The sequence below is a fragment of the Zonotrichia albicollis genome, chromosome Z, assembly GCF_047830755.1.
Source record: "Zonotrichia albicollis isolate bZonAlb1 chromosome Z, bZonAlb1.hap1, whole genome shotgun sequence".
In the NCBI taxonomy this organism is placed as follows: Eukaryota; Metazoa; Chordata; class Aves; order Passeriformes; family Passerellidae; genus Zonotrichia; species Zonotrichia albicollis.
Genome location: NC_133860.1, coordinates 56,338,558 through 56,360,968, shown reverse-complemented (window position 1 = coordinate 56,360,968; position 22,411 = coordinate 56,338,558). Strand labels below are relative to the sequence as shown.

The 22,411-nt window shown below is 38.0% G+C and overlaps 1 protein-coding gene across 3 annotated transcripts in view; it reads right to left on the bottom strand.

Annotated features, from left to right (window-relative positions):
* Positions 1-22,411, bottom strand: part of DAPK1 (death associated protein kinase 1) — an 84,203-nt gene that overhangs the window by 19,405 nt on the left and 42,387 nt on the right. For all 3 annotated transcript variants that reach the window (XM_074533699.1, XM_026795182.2, XM_074533700.1), the window contains exons 4-17: positions 14,073-14,211; positions 12,100-12,229; positions 11,767-11,815; positions 11,597-11,623; positions 11,020-11,172; positions 10,833-10,878; positions 9,585-9,674; positions 9,096-9,188; positions 7,360-7,479; positions 6,164-6,262; positions 5,273-5,371; positions 3,993-4,091; positions 2,411-2,608; positions 1,225-1,422 (exon numbers count right to left, since the gene is read on the bottom strand). In XM_074533699.1, the coding sequence (XP_074389800.1) occupies positions 1,225-1,422; positions 2,411-2,608; positions 3,993-4,091; positions 5,273-5,371; positions 6,164-6,262; positions 7,360-7,479; positions 9,096-9,188; positions 9,585-9,674; positions 10,833-10,878; positions 11,020-11,172; positions 11,597-11,623; positions 11,767-11,815; positions 12,100-12,229; positions 14,073-14,211 (1,540 nt within the window). The remainder of the gene's footprint in view (positions 1-1,224; positions 1,423-2,410; positions 2,609-3,992; positions 4,092-5,272; positions 5,372-6,163; positions 6,263-7,359; positions 7,480-9,095; positions 9,189-9,584; positions 9,675-10,832; positions 10,879-11,019; positions 11,173-11,596; positions 11,624-11,766; positions 11,816-12,099; positions 12,230-14,072; positions 14,212-22,411) is intronic.

Genomic DNA, 22,411 nt, shown 5'->3' with positions numbered 1-22,411 from the left:
TCTCACAGCCACTGAACATTTTAGGGCTAATTATTTTTTCCACAGCATGTCAGGGGTGATCCTAGCTCAGCACTCTCCATTAGCAAACAGGACAAGAGCCTCGTGGACCATTAACACAACTTCTCTAAAATGTGCTCTTATCTATGAATCTGGATTTAATTGCCTAGTCAATCAGATTTGAGCTGAAAAGCAGGACTGGGGAGTTCATTATTTTAACTTTTCTCATTAGACAGCTGATGAGTTTAATTGTTGAAACCAGAAGTGATTGCATGGACAATCCTCAAAAAACCCGCTAATTTTCTTTGGCTTTTATCTGGTCAATGCAATGTAAATGCTTTGGTAATCAATGGAAATGTTAACTAGGAAAAAACACAAAGAAGCTAAACTACCTGAATCAAAGAAACTGCAGATAGCAACATAAAGATTCCTATAAGTAACTTTTAAACTTTGTAGCACATATAAAATTTAAATAGGGCAGAGAAAGACATTCGGAGCTACATATCAAGCCATAAGCATCACAGCCTGTCAGCAGAGTTCAGTGGCTGACGTTGACCTATTCAAACATACTAACTATGTAAAGAAAGTATCCTGAAACAGCCCACTTTTCCCTTAAAGACCTCCAGAATAAAAGACATAATATAAACCTGCAAAGCATTATGTTTAGTCATCCCATACACTGCAGCATGAGCACAACAGAAGCAACATAAAAGGCACTAGGGACTTGAAATTAAGGGGCATGTAATGAAATATTCTTTTTGGAACCAACTACAGATTGTTTGCATTTTTAGCTGGCATTAATCTACCAATAAGCATTGCAATCACCATTTTTAGAGTTACAATATTGTAGCAGAAAACATACCAGTCTTCAATTTTGTGTATAACTCAATGTTACATACGAAATCAAAGCCAGCTGCAATGCATTTTGTCTGTTCTTTTGCACTAGATGTAATCTGCATAACGCAAAGCTAAATGGCTAGGGAAGAAGGTTGGCAAAATAATAATAATTCACCTGGGTTTTTTCTTTATTGGTGTTTAATGATCTCTTCCACTGAAACGGATTTTGGTAAATTTGTGAGGTGAGTAATTTAATATTTTGCATTTGGCCACTTTCAGAGACACAAAAATCTAGGAAAAGACTTTTTCATATCAGAGAACTTGAAAAGGTCATCTAATGCAACAGGTGAGCTAATAAACAATGGAATTCAGCATCCATATTCCATTTACCTTGTTAGTGACATCCAAACTACAATTTGCTTCACAGAGTGCCGTCACAATAGGAACATTCCCATCTTTGCAGGCCACATGTAAGGGAGTGTTGCCATGTCTGTCTTGGAAATCTACAAAACATCCTTGACTAATGAGAGTTTTAACTACTTCTATTTGGCATCTTCTTACAGCAAGATGCAGGGCTATATGACCATCCTGAAATAAAGAGACAGCTAGTAAGTGAGATCTAATAATACTAAAAATCAAAACATTTAGTAAAGTTCACAACCATCTCACAACCACCCACACAACAGGGTGCATTTCCTTGCCTCAAGAATCACAGTGGTTTTTAATTTGAAGGTGGAGGCAGGGAGATGCACCATATCTGTCTGAATAAATAAGCCACGAGATGAAAGCAAATTTCTGTTAGGCCACTGGTCTTTGCAGTGGAATGGATGAAATACAAATGCACATTTTCTTCTAACAGCTTTCCTTGGAGGGAGGAGAGTGATCAATAGTAAAAATCAGCTGACTATTATAAACTCTAGTGTTTACTAGAGAGAAATTAGTGATGCAAAAGTCATGCAATCTGCCTTCTGATCAGTCACTTTAAAGACAGAGCTTTCTCTATGTGGAACAACTTAAAGAGACCAGAAGAAAATTTAATTATTTTAGAGACTTTAGAAACTTTCTGCTGAACTTGCTTTAATAACTATTTAATTAACATTACTAATAAAGGTACCTAAAAGGCCCACCATACCAAAAATACAAGCAAATAAATTCCAAATTTATTTATTTGGATTACATCATGAAAGACAAAAATTTATTCTGAAACAAATACAGTCAAATTTTTAAATAGTTCTTAATGGAAATGGATTTGATTTATCCAACCCAGAGTAATCAAAGGCCAACAGCAAATCCATCTTTTTCTCTGAAGTTAACAGTTTGTTGCCAATTACAGAACCTAATGTTCCTGTAATTTTTCAAAGACTGTTACTCATGGGGTGATAAATGATAAGGAGATGATAGATCAGCAAAAACCCAACCATGGAATAATAATGGACAACCCTAAAGACTGCTTCAGCCATCAATAGGCCCTGTGTGAACTGCTATGAAAATTCACATAGTGGAAACAATGCTGACTTGCAGCCCTCAAACGAAGCAATTGAGAGACACAGCCGCGCGATCTCCAGACATAACTGACCTTGTCTGTTGCGTGAAGGTCAGCCCTGTGCTCTGCCAAGCACTCCACAATATCATGGTAACCCCTGGCAGATGCTGTCAGGAGCGGGGTCTCCCCTTCTTTGTTTTTGATGTTCACATTGCACCCTGCTTCACAGAGTGCTTTGGCCACAGAGTAGTAGCCGTGCCAAGCAGCACAGTGCAGGGGGGTTTCTTCTTCCTATCAACAGCGAAAATCAAAAAACAGTACTGAACCAAACTTCAGGAAGAGCAACTCCCCAGCTTAAAAATACAAAAAGACAGTATGAAAAAGAAAAGACAGTCTACTAAGTAAGTCATGAAAAGATATTGTAATTTCTAATGCTGACGTTCTAAAGCCAAGAATAACTTCAGCTGACATACAAGTGATCATGGTGCCTTGTCAGCAATACCAGTTTAAATCTATCCTTGCTCCTGAGGCTAACTATCTTGGTTCTCTCACTTGTAAACAGACCCTTGTTCACAAACAACTTCTATATCCTGTGTGCTGTGACTAATCCAGTGTCTATAACAGAGTGATAAGAACGAAGATGCAAATCCCACTAGACCTGCAGTCTGAGCCAGGTTACTCTGCTTACCATGTTGAGAAAGAACATCCCAATGTTCTAGGAGTGAAGATACTTAAAAACCCAAGTCCTTTAGAGAACACATCACAACATGCCTTTGAAACTGTCTGCCTTTGGAGTTCACTTCTGACTGAAGTACTAATTTGCCTTTTGCTTGAACCCAGGAAACTTCAAAGCATTAAACTTCAATTCATTGTATGTCAGAGCAGTTACATGGAACACGATTAAAAACCTGAAATGTTTGACAAAAATATACTGAAAACAGCCTACTGAAAAAGCAGGGAGAATTAAAATCCACTAAAAGCTCTATCAAATTCTAAGAAATGAGTTAGCCTTTCTGTACCTGGCAAATATCAAAAAAGAGACAATTGAGACTGATAATAGCAGAGGACTTGGACTGTATTCAAGGTTTCTATAAAAATCTGAGTGTGAAGAAACAGACAAAGACCATGTTCTGTCCTCCCTCAACCTAGGGCTCCTTAAACAATGAAAAGGAAGTCCTAGAAAATGCAGCACTTGGAGAGGCTTGTGGAACTCGCACACACAGAGTCAAATCTGGGTCAAATGGATTTTCTTTTTCTGTTATGCCTTTTCTTCCTTGTTTTCTTGCAAGAGTTCAGACCTCTAAAGAAACTCTCCTCTCACTTTCAAAAATGAGTCCTTGACACTGTAGAAAAATCCTATAACTGCTAAAACCAAGCAGAATTCAAGGCAAAAATGAATAAAAATCTTTAGCTGAACTCAAAGACTACACACCACCCACACCTTCACAGAGTTGTTTCTCTGTGAAGCTTTCAGTTTTGAGAGAACCCGTGTTTTATCGCACTCGCTGGTTCTCTCATTTTTCACATAATCTCTATCTATTTATTAAGAGCTACCAAAACCTCCATAATTCTGGTTTGCAAACATCCCAGAGGCTAAACGCGAGACTTGAAGTTTTGACCACTTTATATAAAGCCTTATTTGTTGAAAAAAATGCAGACAGTGTTCATGACTCACCTTGTCTTGAAAGTTTGGATTGGATCCAATGCTACAGAGAAACTGAACCACATCCACGTGCCCATACCGAGCTGCCACGTGGAGCGCGGTCTCCCCGGACTGCAAATACAGGAGAACATGTAATTCCGGTGTAATTCCGGTGTAATTCCCTGTGTCACACCGTGATGCACACTGCCTGCACACCCTGTGCAGCCCGAATGGCCTGAATCCTGCACGGGATACTCCTCCCTCTCCCTTGCCCAGCCACACAGCTCCATCAGCAGAGCTTATGGCTGTTGTGTGTGACAGACACAGCACCGCCTGGCAGGAACGTTACTTCTTCAAGGCTTTCTTTTCCCAGAACTTATTTTTCCACTTTATCTGTTCAAGATCACAGACATGATGGGATTTCTGAGCAATATCAGGAGGAAGCTGTGTGTGCAATTGTGTTGAAACAGATATCCCATTTCTATTCATAATATTTCCATATGCTCCCCCCTCCCCTGTTTATTCAAGGTAAGGAGCTGGCCTAACACATTTGTATACCCTGGTGCATTTTGGTCACTATGTCTAACTATTTGCAACACTTGCTTTTTTGAAATTATATAATACAGAAACTGTATTTTCATTAAGAGAGTAACCTCTTTCATAGTAGCCTTATTAGGAGTCATACAACAATTTTCCTAATGTACCTTGCTTTACATTAGTTCCCTCAACAAACTAAACTGTGTTTCATGAGTATAATTTCTTCTGTATTGGAGCTCTGGCTAGTATAAAATCATTGCTATGGTATAAAAACTTAACAGCAACTAGTTTCTAGGGCATATGTTGCTCAAATAACACTGCCAAAGACAAGATAAGTGTTCATCAGCTATAAATTGTTAGGCTTCCTCATACTCAACTTAATAACAGTCAAATTTACTTGTCAGACAAAAGTGATTTTCAATCAAGAGGAATGAAAAACCAAATCACGATTTCACTCTGAGTTCCAATGAGAAATCAACTCTTCAAGTGAAAATTAATTTAGGTTTGTACTTCCCCACCTACCCACCATGTAGTCACCACATTTAACATGCACACTTGGCTAACATTTGTCATAAAAATAATCAGTACATCCAGCTACTTTAAAGCTCGGTTATCACGGCCCTGTAAGTCAACTTAGAAAACCACACTAAAAGAGCCAGTTAAATTCTTGGAATTATCGCAGAGCTGAAAACCATTTCAATTGAAAGACTTCTCTCTTTGCTAAGATAAAGTTATAGGAAAAGGCCCTCTGTGTAAAAAAGGAGTTATTTTCTTACCTTATCCTTAATGTCCAGAGGACATTCATTATCATTGAGAAATTTCAGTGTTTCTACATGTCCATGTCGAGAAGCCCAATAGATTGCATTAGATCCAGCCTATCAAAAAAGGTTCATTTCAGATGTTATTGATCAAGTTAAAATCCTAATTCTAGGTTTTCAGGTGAGGTACATGTGCACTTAGATGTACACAGACACACTGAAAAGCTATTCAAGCTTATATGAACACATTCACTTTTAAAAAAATTTCAAATTGATTCAACAACACTATATACCAACAGTGACAACAAAAACCTCTCTATGCAAGGATGATTAACAGGATTACTAACTGTTTGCAAGGATAATCCTCTTCTCGCTTGTTAGGGAGTACTTTCTAAAGAACAGTCATGAGATAAAAACCTTTCTTCTGCTTGCTTTAGCATCTATCAGATGGAGAGGCAGACAGTTCTTCAAGCTTGCTTTAAATGAATTGTTACAGCACACTGGGGAAAAAAGCTTATTGTATCCTCCATCGAATATGAATTTTAATTGCTATATCCCCCATGGCTAAAATATTAAATTATCTATCTATATTAAATAAAGTTCACCATTGTGTTTTAGGGAAATCACTAATTTGAACTAATTGAGGTGGTTTTGTAAGCATGAACTACATTTTAAGATTAGTATCATTCAAATTATTTCAGCTAATAAAGTGATGAAAATCAGAGGATATGTATTAGTAATAAATGACATTGCTAAAAACTTGGTCTTATGTTTTTTGCTGTGGAAGGCAGAAAACAGGATCTACAGCTCAGAGTTTTTAATTTCCAATACCACTTGGTCTGAACTGCTTGTCTCCGGCTAACTGTACTAAAAAACTTATAAAGAGCAGTTGAAAAGCAGAACCCCAACCTTATCTTGAACATCAATACGAGATCCATGCTTTAAAAGCAGCTGGAGCATCTGAATGTTTCCACAGCCAGCAGCAATCAGTAGTGGAGGTGTTCCATGCTAACAATGAAATACAAGCAAGAATGATATAGTTAATTGTTGAAGGATTAAGGAAACAGTGGAATAGAAGGTATGCATTGAATAGCATTTCAGATTTCCACCTTCAAATTAAGTCTATAGGAAATAGTGCATGGAAATAATTCATTCCTTTTTTCAAAAAAATTATTGCACAACAGTTCTCCATATTTTTGAGATGAATTAATGATATATCACACAGTACATTTATGCTTTTAAAATTAGGAATATCAATGTTAAGCTCTTACTATTAGCCTTGTTTGGCAATAACATTCCCCCTTGCAATTTCTTTGCAGCCACCACACCACCTCAGGCACAAGCCATAGGCAACATCTAGGAAAGTGAAATGGGACCACACATAAAAACAAAAAACCCCAGTGATTTCTTAAATGGTTCAATATCTGTCACAGTAAAAGAACATTTTACTTCTATACTGTTCTTCATATTTCTGAAAGTACTTTGTAATGAAGGTCACTATAACCATGCAAAAAAGCATCACCTTGCCTTGAGCCATTTAAGAAATCACTGTATTTTTTGTTTTAATGGACAGTCCCATTTCACTTTCCTAGATGTTGCTGATGCATTGAAATACTGTAGTGGACAAGCAATTTCATTACTGAAAGTGAACACCACCATCTAACATGTTCACATATCCCACTTCTGCAGTTTGCAACTTCTGTTTCTAACAATGCTTTGCCAAGTCAGGTTTAGCAGTCTGGTTATTGTTAAGTATTCTGCCATCTTCATTAACCACAAGAAACCGCAACTGCCACCAAGAGTGAAGGCAGATATTTGATACACCACAAACCTATGGTCAGTTCCTGACCATAGATTTGAGTTACACTTTTGAAATGCCTAGGCAAAAAAAATTGGGCTCATTTGGGCTCCATTTTAATCAATCTCGAGAAGACTGAACATAAAACATGTGAAAATTTCTCCTAGAAAAAAGGCAGAACTTTTTCCCATTCCCTTGCCTTTTAATTTCAGGTGTTACATTTCTATTTTACAACCACACTGCTCTATTCAACAGGGTGTTAGCTAGTCCCCCACACACCTCACACCTCAAAGCAGACCCACACTACCTTGTTGGGTTGATTGACATCGTAATTTGTCAGAGATCCCAGAAGGTGCTGTAATCCAGGAACATTGTCATCATTGATGGCATGAATAATAGCTTTCATCACAAAAGAATCTTCCTCATCCTTGCAATTAAATGCGAAAGAAGAAAAATTGTTAGCTTTAGGAAAAAAATCTGTGTCTAACAGATGCCAAGACATCAAAAAAACCAAAAAAACCCTAAATTTTTTGAAATTTCTTTGTAAAAGAGTGCTTCAGCTACAAGTTGTAATCTTTCATGAAGCATATGGCTAGCATATATGCATGTTACCTGAAAACCCACACCAAACCCCCGACATGTTTTCTGGTAAAGTATACTTCCCTCTTCATCACACACAAGCCTGTTAATCACTGATACTTCACACAGGTTTCTTTAATAAGGTGTTTTTTTTTTGTCTTCATAGGAAAAGTAGATGATAGATTTCAATAGAAGCAATACTTGCACAAAATGAAATTATTCCATGCATACATGTGCCAATTAAAAAACCCAAGTGGTGCATGAATACCAGCTGAAGTATCAGGTTTTGTGCCATCCGCAAGAGAGGTGCTTTGGTTCAAGCTGTCATCTATTCAAATGGATCAGTTAAAAATCTAGAACCTAAGTAATAAGCCTAGATACCTCTGCAGGTGTAACTTTGTTTTTCTCCTCTGCACTAGAATTTCAAAGAGCTGAAATTCACAGAGCCCATTATTTGGATTGCTCTTACCTCCCTCTCTCCCGAGGTTTCAGATTTTTTAGGACACTGACATTGGGCTATAATCCTTTCTGCTGGAACACAGGTGTGAAAAGCTGATCCAGTGTTAAAAGGCATACAGATAGCTGAACTGGGGGGGTGTTGGGTAGGGAAAGGAGAGCAAGAGGAGAACAAAGAGCACAGGAGCCAAAAGATAAGAGGAGAAAAAGTGGAAACATGAGCATGGAGTCGCACAGGAGGGACACGGGGAAGACAGTATGCAAAAAAGGGCTTTGCAGAATTTTTGAAGTTTGATCCTGTTAATGCACAGAAAAGATTATATTCCCCAGGGCTAAACATATTAACACACACATTCCTTGCTGATCACAGGGAATTTGTGAACTGTGTATTAAAACTTGTAAGCTAAGAAGAATGCTTTTGGATATACAAGTATTTGTAATTACAAAACATATAGCAATTGCTCCTAACTGCAACTGTAGTCATATCTAATACCACAAAGTGAATACTGGCCAACTCTCTAAATACTGGCCAACTCCTCCTTAAATAACTGCTCGTTGTGACACTGCTGTCTAGCATTCATTGGATTTAAAACAGCCTCAATGGTTCTGAATATTTGGTAAAAAAAAAAAAAATTAATATTATTTTAGTCCACAAAATGATGATGTAAATAATGAGTAAAATTCAGATGACACTTTTTCACCATATAATTGTTGCAGTGCAAAAAAATACTCATGAATCAAGTTTCAAGACCAAGAAATGAATTTTTGACACCAGGTAAGTTAAATGTCAAGGTTTCAACGCCGTAAGTTAAATGTCAAAGTTTCAAGATGCAGAAGATCAAACGATCTATCTATGGATAACTGACCTTTGTAACCTAAAATCTATTTCTTCTTACTTATGATATTAGTTACTTATGCAAATTTTCAAGAGACTAATATTTCTGTTAGTTAGAAACTGGCAAAGTTCACATGTGATAAAGGTTTCTAAATATGTAAGAACACACTTACCAGAGTATCATCACTTCTAGCGACACTCATGCTACTTCTGGACAAGAAAGATCTTGATAATCTTTGGCACAAGGATATTAAGCGCACTGATTGCTTTATAAAAATAACAAGAAAAAAGCTATATGTAAAAAAATTAGGAAATTCTGATAGGATGCTATCACAGAGATTTTAAAGGACTTAGCAAAACAAACTGAAGTTTGCCTTCAATACCCCATCTGCTTTTTATATTGAATTTGAAACCTTAACTTTTGTTATTATAATCCAGCAGAAGCACAAAGCAAACAATTCACACTCAAGCATAGGACCTCACTGACAAAGAGGCCTTCTCCCATACTAGCATACTCAAGCACTTAGTTTATTCCCAGTGTCAGAAGAACATGTTTCTTCTTCCTTCCTTTCCACTCTTAAATGTGCTGACCTTTCCCTGGAACAGTCAATTCTACTGCATTTGTATGTCACCAGCATTTGATGTGTTACTGAAAGACTTACTTTCCATTTTCGTCGTGCTGCAAACTTCTTGAATTTCTCCATATTCACTGCAGAAGCTTTTCTACTGAGTGCTTGCTGAGTGTCTTTTGGCTGTGAGCAAAGAGAAAATAAAGATGTTCCAAAAAATTCGGTAATTTCTGCATGTAAGTCTCTGTCCCCCTCAGTGATGACTTCCATTTACATTATAATAGTACTCTAATCATACTGTAATAATGAAGTAACTGTAAGCGTATATTTTTAATATTCAGAGTCTAGTCTGGCATACAGATGGAATTTCTTAAGAAAATGCTGTAAGGGAAATCCAGACCTAAGAATGCAATACTAAAATGTGCTTTTTCATTTTAAACAAAAACCCCTTCAAACATCAGAACATTCAGCCTTGTCCTTCATCTCCCTCTCTGATAGAGGCATTTGATTTCCAAGATAAATCCTGTCTTCTGGGAAGATCTCCTGACTGATTTTAAATGCAGTCAATCTTTGTTATAGTCTCAGTGTAATCACCTGGACACTGCCAAAAAATTACTCCCTCCTCAAACAAAATCACATCCCATCTACCAGTGCAGCAAGCTCGAAGCCCTCATCCTTTCAAATTTTCATGGGCTGATACTAAGCACCAATGACTAGTGGAGTACACGAAATTTTGCACTTTATGACCCCATCCTTGAAGTCATTTTTATGGAGATATATATATCATATCAAATCAGAATGTGATAGGAATTAAAACAATAAACTGCCAGGTAGCACTGCACACATTAAGAAGAATGATGGGTGCCATTTCCTCCCTCTCACCCTAGCAGTTTCACAACAGTTCAATCCAAACCAAACACTGAAACACTGAAGGAGCAAGTGGACCACCACATCCACTGCTCTCTTCTGTGTAAGGAGGACAGAAGAGAAATTACTAGTTTTTTACCAGTCTAAATAAGGGCATTAGAAGAAGAAAAATTAGTGTGAATTGGGCTGGATTCAGAGACTGTACGTTTGTCAGTGCAATGCTCTGTGAAGATTAGCTTCTCTGTCTGACCATGACTTTAATTCCCACAAGGGGCTACTTCCCTACTGCTAATTCACATAGAGCATATATTAATGAAGCCCATATTCTGTATGTGTTAGCTTTCATACAGGCAGCTTTCCCATAAAGTAAGTTACATTAAACAATTATGAAAATATTCCATGTAAAGGAACTTGAAAAGCATGAAATGAAGAATGATTAAAAACAGGACAACAGAGAATGAATGCAATGCTAACCTTGATCCAAGGATGCAGCAAACTGTCTTGAATAGTCATTCTCTTCCTTTAAGAGAATAAAAGATGAAACAGTTTCAGATATTAATAAAATACATACTGGTTTATGTTTATTAAACTATCATCTCCTAATATAATGTAATTTTAAATACTAGAGATGTAAGTGCCACACAGAAGAATAACAACTCACTTTGGATCTTTGACTAGAAGTCTTCGTATAAAGTCTTTAGCTAGGGCACTGGTATTACTGAAGAATTCTTCTTCAAATTCATAATTCACAGCAGACACATTTGCCAGTGTTTCCTGTTTGGTTTCTCCAAGAAATGGAGATGCACCACTTAGACTGCAGGAGAGACAGAACATTCCTCTCAGTACATATTGTAACACTGCTGGTTCAGCCCTCTGAGATCAAACAACAGTAGAAAGAGAACATTTTTCTTTTCCATTTTAAGGCTGCAGATCTACTTTCAGGAATATGTGATGTAGCAGGGCAAAGAACTTTGCTGTAATTTCAAAGACTACTATTAAGATATAGCTGCAGGAAAGTCACCTACAGATTTGAAGACAGTTTCCCATCCCAACTCAATGCTGATTAACAGCAATTCTTTCCATAATTATTCTGCTGCTTTTAAGATCATACAACTTGAATCATGATGTGCAATCAGAATGGTTTGATTTGTACAGACAACACCAACACCCCAGAGGATAGAATAAGAATTAAAAAACAACAGCATTTGCAAGAAACACCCATAGATTTTGGTACTTACAGAATATAAGTTATTACACCAATGCTCCTGGATTGAAGGAAAAACAAACAAAAAAAAGGATGAGGGAGAGGAGAGAAAAATAGATGGAAAGAGAGAGAGGAGAAAAAAAAAAGGTTAGAACATAAGCATAATCATGAGAGATTTATTTCAAGTAAGATCCAATAACTTACCACATATCTGCTTCAAGACCAAGAGGCTCATAATTTACTATTTCAGGAGCTAAAGGAAAAAGCAGCAAGGTAAGTACCTAGTCAAAGAACAGGTATAAGTCTCACTCTGAGTCCATGTATGTCAGAGATAATAAGTTAAGATGCTGATAGATTAAAACACCTTAATGCAAGTCTAATTTGAAATCAAATGCTACAAATTGCTTATTTAAATTTCAAAATGTCACAAATTACACACAAGTTTCATACTCTGTAAATCAGCCAAGCCAAGATAAGCCACAAATACTGTTTCACAGACTGAAAAAGAATAGTTTGAAGAAACAACAGTTTTCTCACCAACAAACTCTGGCGTTCCGAAGATATTTTTGAATTCATTTCCAAAGTCAATTCTGTGTGCTAAACCAAAGTCAATAATCTTGATTCGAGGCTTTGGTACATTCCTGTCCAACAGCATTATGTTTTCAGGCTTTGAGAAGGAGGAAGGGGGGAGAGAAAGAGAGATTACATATAGGTACAAACTGTGGACAAGTGTTCTTCACCACTGAACATTCATTTTCACCTCTGTTAGTCACTTGAATTTTATTTTAGGCAGAAAAATCCTGACTTTTCCTATTATGATGAAAAATATGCTTAAAGTAACTACAGTAAATTAGGATTCCATGTTGATGTTGAAGTGCTATGATTTCCACAAGGCCAAGATTTTACTTCTTGTAGATACCACAGTTGCAATTTTCATGTGGACTGACCTTAAGTGAAACACACTGTCCCCCAGTAAAGATCACAGACCCTGTGCTACAGCCATTCCAGCACGGCTGGGAGCTTGCAGGAAACAAAACCCTATAAATTAGTTACTGGGTCTGGTTTACATTAGTCCCTGAGAGAGGTTTCTTTCACACCACATAAGCAATCAGGGACGTGTATCTTGTTGCCTTTGGATCTTCCAGGGAAACTTCTGGAGTGGTCCAGCTCCCAGATTTTAAGGTCCAACATACTTAAAAGGAAGGAAAAAGAGCAGGTTCTCCTGTCTTTTCTAGCTAATTTTGAAATATGGACTTCACATTACTTTACACCAGAGATCTGCAAATCCAGAACAAAGAAGATGAAATGCCAGGATTATCAGCAAAGGGGGCTGTCTCTACACTGCAGCACTCTAATGAGCATACAGAACCAGCTACTCAGTCACCATGTCCTGTTATGCCCATAAGCTGGTGTACTCTGAAGAGGTTCTGTAGCTACATCCATCCTGTTCAGAGTGTTAGGGGCTTCTGGAGTCATAAAGTACAGCTCTTCATCGTCACCCTTCTTTTACCTTCTCTTCCAAATCACGGGACCTGATACGTGCAAAAGTAATTTCTGCATTTCTGTTCCATATTTTTTTTTGGTCTACACATTGCTGCCTACTTTAATGCACAATTTTTTGGTATGCAAGGATGATTTGTTCAATTACAAACAGATTGGCAAAAATTCACATTTCATACTCTAAGAAATACCATTCTTTCTAGCTTTACAATTTTTTTCTCTTGCTGACTGTCATACAAAGACCAAATATATTACTAAGGTGATGAGGATGAAACTGGAAAAGTTATGCTTACACTGAAATCCATTCCCTTCCCTATCTCATCCCCCTTTCAGAACTACATTTCATTTGTAATGAAATAATAATGCCTCCTTTTTCTCTTACAGACATAGCTGCCCACTTCAGGAGACTTCTGGAATATTTAGCTGTCTACCTTTGTAAAATAACATCTTGTGGGGGAAAACGTGCTGAAATTGAAACATTTTAAAGTTGTTGCTGAATTTAGATACAAAAAGCTCTGCTTTCATTATCAAAAGGATGCAATTAATAACTTTTCTGAAAATGAACAAAAAAACTCCAAAAAAGGAAAAATACATCAGTGGAAATCTGCTGCCTGCTCCACAAAAATCCTTTTACTTAACTCAGTGCAGTTTCAATTAAGCACCTAAAAAAACCCACAGTTGAAAAAGGCATCTAGGTCAGAATATTTCACCCAGATCCCCTTCACATTGAAAAAAAAAAAAATCATAGTCCTCATTTTTATTTCAGGTTTGTTTTCTCAGAATGGTTTAATTTCGTCAGAAGGTGCCATTTCCCCTGAAGAAACATTTCCCAGACGGGAACTATTTACAGTTCAGTAACTTCTTTCCAATGGCTGAGCTTCCCCCTGTCTACATAAGCTAGCAAAACAAAACTGTGGCCAAGATCTTCATGATGACTGATTTGTGGCTAGAATTACAAAGGACTTCAATGGATGTTGATTACAGTTTAAGTTTTTATCTGTTCCACACACCTTAAGATCAAAGTGGGCAATTTGCAGAGAGTGGAGATACTGAACACCATTAAGTATCTGTTTGAGAAATTCTGTGGCTTCCTCCTCCGTGAGAGATTCCTTCTCAGCTAAGAAGTCGAAGAGCTCCCCACCTGCAACACTTGGAGAGTAGAAGCTGAGTTAGTGACAAGCTTACTTTAACCAGTGGGTTCCTTTTAGCATAGCTGTCCTCAAACCCTGAAGAGCCTTAAAAAGGATCCACATGCTTTAAATGTTTCAAATATCAGAAGAAATGATGAAAAGTACTTAATTCAATACCCAAAAGAGTTAGTAGGTCCCTCCCTTCCCCTGAAAAGAATACAGTAAAAAGAGTGTTACTTTCAGAAAAAAAAAAAAGTTTAGAAAACCCGAACAAACAAACAGTATTTAAATTTAAATGAAGTTAAAGCCTCCTACTCTCTACATGCGCATTTAAAAGAATACCATTAAATATGAAGCAACAAGACTCAAAACATACCAACACAATGGGACATGACAATATCTAGAAAATAAAACATGAATTGGCTCATATCAGTAAAACACCAGATTTCTGCACCCTCACTGAAAAATAAACATTTTAAATCTTATTTTGAAATATTTTTGGCAGCTGTCCTACTTTTAGTTTCTAAAGTCCCTAGAGCATCCAACTTTTGAAAATGAATTCTGGTTTTGATATACTGTATTACATGCAGTACCTATATTGTATTTGTACTCTAACACGGTGAAACCTTTTCTACAATGAAATGTCCTTAAGACTGTTTCCAGCAAGTGTTCTAGCCCCCCCAGCAGAAAGAAAAGAGGAAAGACAGAGTACATAAGCACATCTGGATTTTTGCATTTGAGAGAGAGGGAAGAATAAAGAGAAGATGATCCTCTTCTCAGCTCAGTCAAGCAGCTCTTAACCCAGTCAACAGCATGAAGAGATACTGAAGTGATACAACTACAGCTATTCCCAAATAACAGACACATTTCAGCTGAAGGACACAGTAGTTTGCCCACTGTGGCAAACTACTTTTCCCATCTGTGAAAGCAAGGATACTACTTAGAAAAGTCTTAGAGATTGCAAAAATGGTCATAGTATTTCCTGTGTTTTTCATTGTAATGATACTAACACAAATGCAGAAAGTGCACTCTAATTCTTATTGCTTTTCTGCAGGAAAAGAAAATAATCTGTTCACGATTTAAAGCTCTGATTATGAAACATTAGGTGGTGATTAACACACAACAATGGGTAAACAGTTTGGGCAAATTTCTTGAAATACATTTGACTTCTTTATCATGTGTACTTTTTCAGGGACTTAATCTGCATTATTGTAATGCAAATTGCATGAAAAGTGTATTTTAATGAGTTCTTGAAGCTTTCATTGAGCTGCCTAGACAATAATGAGAGTATTGTTTAGGGTATTATTTGTGTTGTAATATTTTCTGCATGAAAGCAATTATTGAAACAAAGTGCCATTAAAATATAAGAATTATAGACTGTAAGGATGAGAGGTCATTTTAATGATTTTTTTGTTGTTGTAGAGACATTAAAATGAAATTCCTAATGATTAAATCCAACTTGTTATTTTACAGAGACTGGTTAGAATTGTCTTCCAAATGGACACACATGCATATTCTCTCATTGTTTGCTTCTGACTATAAAAAAAAAAAAAAAAAAAAAAAATTTTCAGGATAACGTCTGTATCTCTGCAGCACTGCACTGAACGGTGACATTCATTTCCAATTACTGGGCTAAAGGCCTTAGCATCACGTGAAGCTTGCTCCCCCATGTTTACAAGAGGGTGTTGGCTGCAGTTGTTGAGCGCCTGTGAACTGCAGCACGGCCTTGCCACATGGAGCAGGCAGAGTCACTGTGGCTACTGCCCCATCAAAACCCATCAAATGTAGGCACTCAGCGTGGTTTGGCACTGGGCTAGCTATCAGTTTGGGGAACCAGAGAAGATGGATCCTCAGCTGAGTAAGAGCTTGTAAGACTGCACCAAAAGACTGCATCTGGTCCCACTTTTCAAGCAGCTGGAAACCCTGAAAAACAGCAAAATCTCCTGCTGGTGCTTAAACCTTTCATCAGCCATCACAAATACAAGAGAAGTACTCAGGCAGGCATTTGCAGCCATGGCCTCTCCAGGACTGTGCTGTCCACCCTGCAGTCTAAAGCAGACTGTGACAGAGACACAGAGGTGGTGTTATGATTCATGGCTGGCAAAACCTGCTCTTAACTCCGCTTGGCATTTTAAAGACATGCAGTCTGTAAAACTTAATAGTCATCTATGACTGTCACTTGTTATACACATTCCTTATAGACCCCCCCAAAAAGATTTAATTCCTGAAGTTTGCAACTTTTCAAGATACCTGCATTTGTGTAAAACGGAAAGAGCCTCCTCAGTTTCTTCTTATCTGCAATTACTCTGATTCTATACTGCTGAGTACTATTATTCTGTCTTTACCACAGATTAATTGTAGTGACCTTTCTTTAATGACACACCATAAGCCTTATAATTGTGTGCAATAAAACATTATCTGTGTTATACCTAGTGCTTGCAAATCTCAAAACTGAGGGCCAGGGAAGGTAAAAGGCTTGAAATGATTTTTTTTTCTTTTTTAAAACTGAAAGTTCATTAGCAAAAGTGGTAGATTTTTGCAATCTGTTGTGTGCTTCTTTGATGCTTAAGCACTGTTACCCTAAGTGACTTGGCAGCTCTTGCTGAACGAGTAGGCGAGTGAGGAGGGACGAGCTGTAATGCACTTGAAGTGTTGTTCCAGGAGCAGCTGTACTCCTGCTCTGTGGGACTCTGGTGTGCCCCCTCATGTTACACATCTCACTCTTGATGTCTAGGAGGAGATCCTGCGTGGGTTCACCTCAGAGAGGGGGCCGTGGTGAATTCTCCTGCTGGTAGCTCCTCAGCTGTGGGGGCGAGCTCTGGAAGCCGTGTTCTCCCCTGGGGTGCTGCCATAGCTGGAAAGCACAGTGCCCATCTAGCTGCTCCTGCTGCTACTTATGGTAGAGACATAAAGCATGAGGGAAAAGGGTTTTTATAGCAATGATGAGTAAAAGGTTATACCAGCATGCATAGGGAACTTCACCTGGAAGCTCAGAAATGCCTGGCTCCTTTGCACCAGGCAACCTCCAAGGGAGGCCCTTCTCACAGTGTAAGGCAGTGACCCCATGGGAAGTTGCATTTTTCAGCTTCCTCTTCATGCTTGCCAGGAGACTGCTTATTCCTTACCCTTTTGCTGACTCAGGAATATCTGATATTAAGCTGCGCTACCATGGGCATACAAAAACCCATGCTATCGCTGCAGGGCAAGCTTCAAGTGAGTCGTGGAGGGTCACTACAAGTCTACACTCAACATACTTCACAAGTTTGATTTCCACAGTTAATTGGCTGAAATACAATGTCCTCAGATTTATCAGCGGACCCGGGTTTCACAGATTTTGTAATTGGATTATATGTGTACAATAACTAGACGATCTTCACTAGACTTCCAGATATCACAGATGAAGAAATTGGTTAGAAGAAGCCAGTAAAGATGCTGGCTGTGTAAGCTATTGCAGCCTTCACAAGCCTCCTAAAATGCTGTTGGGGCATCAAGTCTAGTCCTGTGCCTCAGCCAGCGTAACAGAGCCCCACAATACATAAACACTGCATGTTTTTGTAAATCAGAGTCACCTTCAAAGTGGAGCCAGAAGCAAGGAGAGAGCCCTATTCCACTAATGTGGATATCCCATCTCACACACAGGACCAGTGTTAATCTAAAGAAGAAGGCACAGGTAATTCCATACGTCAGCCCCTTTGGTCTTTATGAACATCATCTTCTACCAAGAAGAACACTGCTTCCACCTCAGTCACAATGGGCCTTTGTTTCTAAATTGGCTTTGGGGATGCTGATGCACAAACACTCTGCTGAAATCTGACTGAAACCAGACGACTGTGTGCGTTTCCCAAGCCACACAAACTGGCTCCCAGCCTGCCTTTGGGCCTCTACAGAGGGGCCCACACAACCAACATCTAAAAGACTGCTGCCCCCAACCACCAACTGGATAAAGGCACATCCTGAAGGGAGCAGAGGCAAGAGGTTCACCAAGCACTACTCCATCTTCCTATAGAGGACTTTGCAGTATCTCTACCTGGTATCCCTAAGAAGCATAGAGCTTTTCTCTGTTCAATTTCTCAGTTTGCTGGTAGGAATTACCAGACAGCTTCCTGATCAGTACTTTCTTCTGTACCCTAAGACAACTCTAAATGCCAAAATGCCAGTACATAAAGGATGGACAGCAACCTATTAACAGAGAAACTTAATTACAAGTCAAGTCACAGCTAAATTCCTTTACGGATGCAAAGCCTCCATGTTCTCTTTCACATGGTGTTTTCCTCTAAAGCTTTAATTCTTCAATGTTCCTGTATAAAACCTTTCTGTTTACATTTAAATTTAGTAATAATTCTGCAGTCATAATATGCTGTTCAAATATCATGCTCAATAAAATAGGAGTTTGTGCTTTGTGGCAGTCACATCTTAATACCACCTAATTCTAACGCATTATTGACCATGTTATAACACAGAAAGTCATAAGGGCTGAGAAAATCTCTTCCATCATTATAACACAACTCTTTATATTATTTTAAAGTAGCAAAGCACATGTTTTTAGAAGTATTTTGATTAAACATTTTCACTAAGAGCAAAGCTGGTATGTGTTATTTCACTGATACTTCTAGGCAGAAGTGCTATCTTTCCTGAAATGAGAGAAGTAAATTAAAGCTTTCAGCTGACTGTGTTCTTTCTTACAAAAAGCAATAGTGGTAAAAGCATTTCCCAGCCTCCCCAAAGGAAGGTTGACAGATGTGATTGCAACCCACACACCTCCCTCTGGGAAATAAAATACATCACACCCATGGAAAAAGGATTTCTGTATAGTGCTTTTGCAAGTTGCCAGGCTTTCTTAACTATGAAACAGAACTATCGCCAGATCTCAGAGGAAGTCATTATGGGAACCTACTCAGGGAACTTAGAATCAATTAACCTTCAAAGTCAGCATGGTCACCTCGTAATGACTCAGTCATATGCTATGATCACACTGCTTATTATGCAACAGCACCTAAATGATAATTAATGATTATCAAAGGATTTCTAATGAATTTTAAAATCTACAAATGAACCCTAAAATCTGGACCCAAACCCCTTGAAGGAACATTTATCTTGCTTAGATTTCAAAACAACATAAACAAAGTTAAAGAAGCATGCCATCAATTTATTCCAGTTTTAAAGCAGATGCAATTTGATAAATTACCTGAATTCTTCTCTAGTCCAAACATTTATTCTGTCAACTTGTAAAATAAATGTTTCCCCTAGGGATTCTGTGGTCAAATCTGTCTTATATGACATCCAGTCATACAGCTGTCAGCCCAAGACTAGACTCATACATTATTATTTCTGTTTTACATAAGAATAAGGGGGTTTGCATCCACTTCATTTTGCTGCCTTTATGAATTGTGCAGTTACCAACCCACTCCTCAGAAGTACAAAGTGTACTAAACATTTTGAAACAGCAGAACCGGGCTGCTAGCTCATTAAATTACCTACTGGCTGAACAACACTGCACTTACTTTTTCTTTATCGAGCTACCAGAAAAATGATGACATGTTCCAGCATCACCACGCCTTTTCGTTTTCATTTGTCCAGCTTCCATTAGAGACATCAACTGTTATGAAATCCTCTCTTTAGTGTGCCTAAATTCTTCAATTATACTGAACAAGAAGCATTGGCCTCAATGGTCAGAAAGAACACATGCACCAACACCTGGACTATATTTTAAGCAGTTAAGTCCCACTAAGGGGGGTTGTGTGAGTGGGAGAGGGCATGAGCGCTCCTGTGAATCTTTTCTGCACTCAAACACCACTGGTATTTAGGTTTTCATCACTGAAATTCCTGAAGTGCCCAAAGTCTGCGTACAGCAGGTGGTCACCCTGGCCCAGCAGAGTGCCTTAGTATTTTGATCTCATCTACAACTTTCAGATTAACAAATGAGGAGCATTTGGGTTTACCAGACAGCAGGGGCGATGATTTTGCTCGGGGAATGCAGCACATAGAAACCAATTCTCCCTTTGAGACCTGCTCACTGTGTGGCAGAGTCACACCAGCTCTCGAGCCTGTCCTGTCAGCCTGTCAAACCTTTTTTCCAACCTGCCTACATATTCTCTGTGCATCTATCTGTGGGCCTGGAATTTAGGATTTTGAAATCCAAAGGTGGCACAAGATCTACAAATTGGTGTAACAGGGTTTGCTAACTGCCTGCTACATACCAGAAGCACCAAATATTTAATCCTCCTCTCAAATTGCAGCACAAAGCCACTTGATAACAACTTTCTTATTTACTTACGGGTAAAATTTAAAAAAATATCTGAGGTATTTCTACCGAAAGACAACTAAAAATTAAGGAAGCCCCGTGAAGACTTCAAGCTTCTCTGCAAGACAGGCTTTAAGTCTCTTCCCGAGCATAATTGTAAAAAGTTAAATTAAAGCCCCAATAAGATAGAAAAGGAATTTCAAGAGTTCACAGTTACTTGCTCTTATTTGCTCTTCAATGATCAGTTAATGAAATTGTCATAATTTTTTACACAAGGACGTATCATCCTCTTGAACTGTTCTGTTTTGATTAACAATGTGAAGCTACCACCAAAGCAGAAAGTCAGAGACAGTGTGAGATATAGGACTAAGTCTAAAATAAAGTTTATGCTTTCAAATGAAGTATATATCCTAATATTTAATGCACAAATGCTTCTAATACTTTCAAAACTTTCTATTTAAAAAAAAATTATAAAACAGATAATTGTCACTCAGAACCATGCTGGAAGAGATAACCATCTTAAATCAAGATTTCAAATTCAGAAATGAAGTTATGCTTTTTGCAGAGAAAACTACGAATACCTAACTCCACACTACCGAGTAAAAGGAGTCAGGTGTTGCTATCAAGCATTTTTAAAAAACAGACCACTTGCATTCCTTTTGTTAATTTTAGGATGAAAATATTTATTTTTTGTGTTGCAGCAAGAAACCATAACAAAGGCTCCACAAAGAATCACAAACTGAGTATATTTTACGTCTGCAATCTAAATAAAGACCTAATAAAGTGGAAGAGAAAATAAAATGGAAGAGAGAAATTATGCATCTAAGGCCAGTAAAGAGGAACCAAGTAGGTGCAAAACATGCTTGAGGAAAGAAAATAATTATCACTGCAGAGACATCTGTGTTTTCTAGTCTGTGAAGTCTGAAAAAATGATGGCTTCAGCAGAGCTCACTAGAAATAGCTTAGTACAGCTAACATGTAACAGACTCTAATAGCTGCAGCTGGATAGAAAAATGTAAAATTAGTCCGAAAAATTCAGATTAATTCAATTATTTGTGTGATAAAAGCAAAAAAAAAAAAAGAAAACTATTCTGGTTTTAAGTTAGATGAGGAAAAGACAGTGGCTTCCAATTTGTATGTAATATGCATAACATTCCTTTCAAGATGATGTAAAAGTCCACAGAGTGAAAATTTAAAAGGTTATTTCCAAGTCAAGAAAGGAGACATTTTTCACTAAGACCTAGAGTTATGAAAATATGTCTGAATGCTCTCAATATACCAAAATACTGCAATAAAGTTAGATTCTTCAAGGATATTTCACGCTTGTCCCTGGCTGCTGAATCTTCTAAGGAAAGATTTGGTTTTAAAAGTTTCATAAATTAAATGTTTCGTAGAACTTGGGGTTTTTTTTGTAAATCAGTTTCCTGATATAAAGCAGTTCAAAGAAAAACTTCCAAATACCTATGTGAATAAAGTAGCTCTGTTTTGTATTCGGTGCTGAGGACCTACTTGGCCACTGCAATAATTAACCAACAGCCCACATATTCCTGCATATAAATCACGACCTTGAATAGAATCAGAGAATGGTTTGCGCTGGAAGGGACCTTAAAGATCACCAAGCTCCAACCCCCCTGCCATGAGCAGGGCCACCTCTCACTAGACCAGTTGCTCAGAGCCCCATCCAACCTGGCCATGAGCACTTTCAGGAGTGGAGATCCAGAAGTTCTCCAGGCAACCTGTTCCAGTGCCTCACCACTCTCACAGTTAAGAATTTCTTTCTAATAACCAGTCTGAGTGTGCCATTTTTCAATGTGATGCCATTCCCCCTTGTTCAGTCAATTGCTCACCTCTGAGAAACTGCCAATTAGTAAGGCAGAAAAATGTTTAGGAGGCTGTATGCAATACAGCAAACCTCTTGCTGAAGCAGAAAATAAAAATCAATAGTGAACAGGCCATAGACCCTGTCACCCTGGGACTG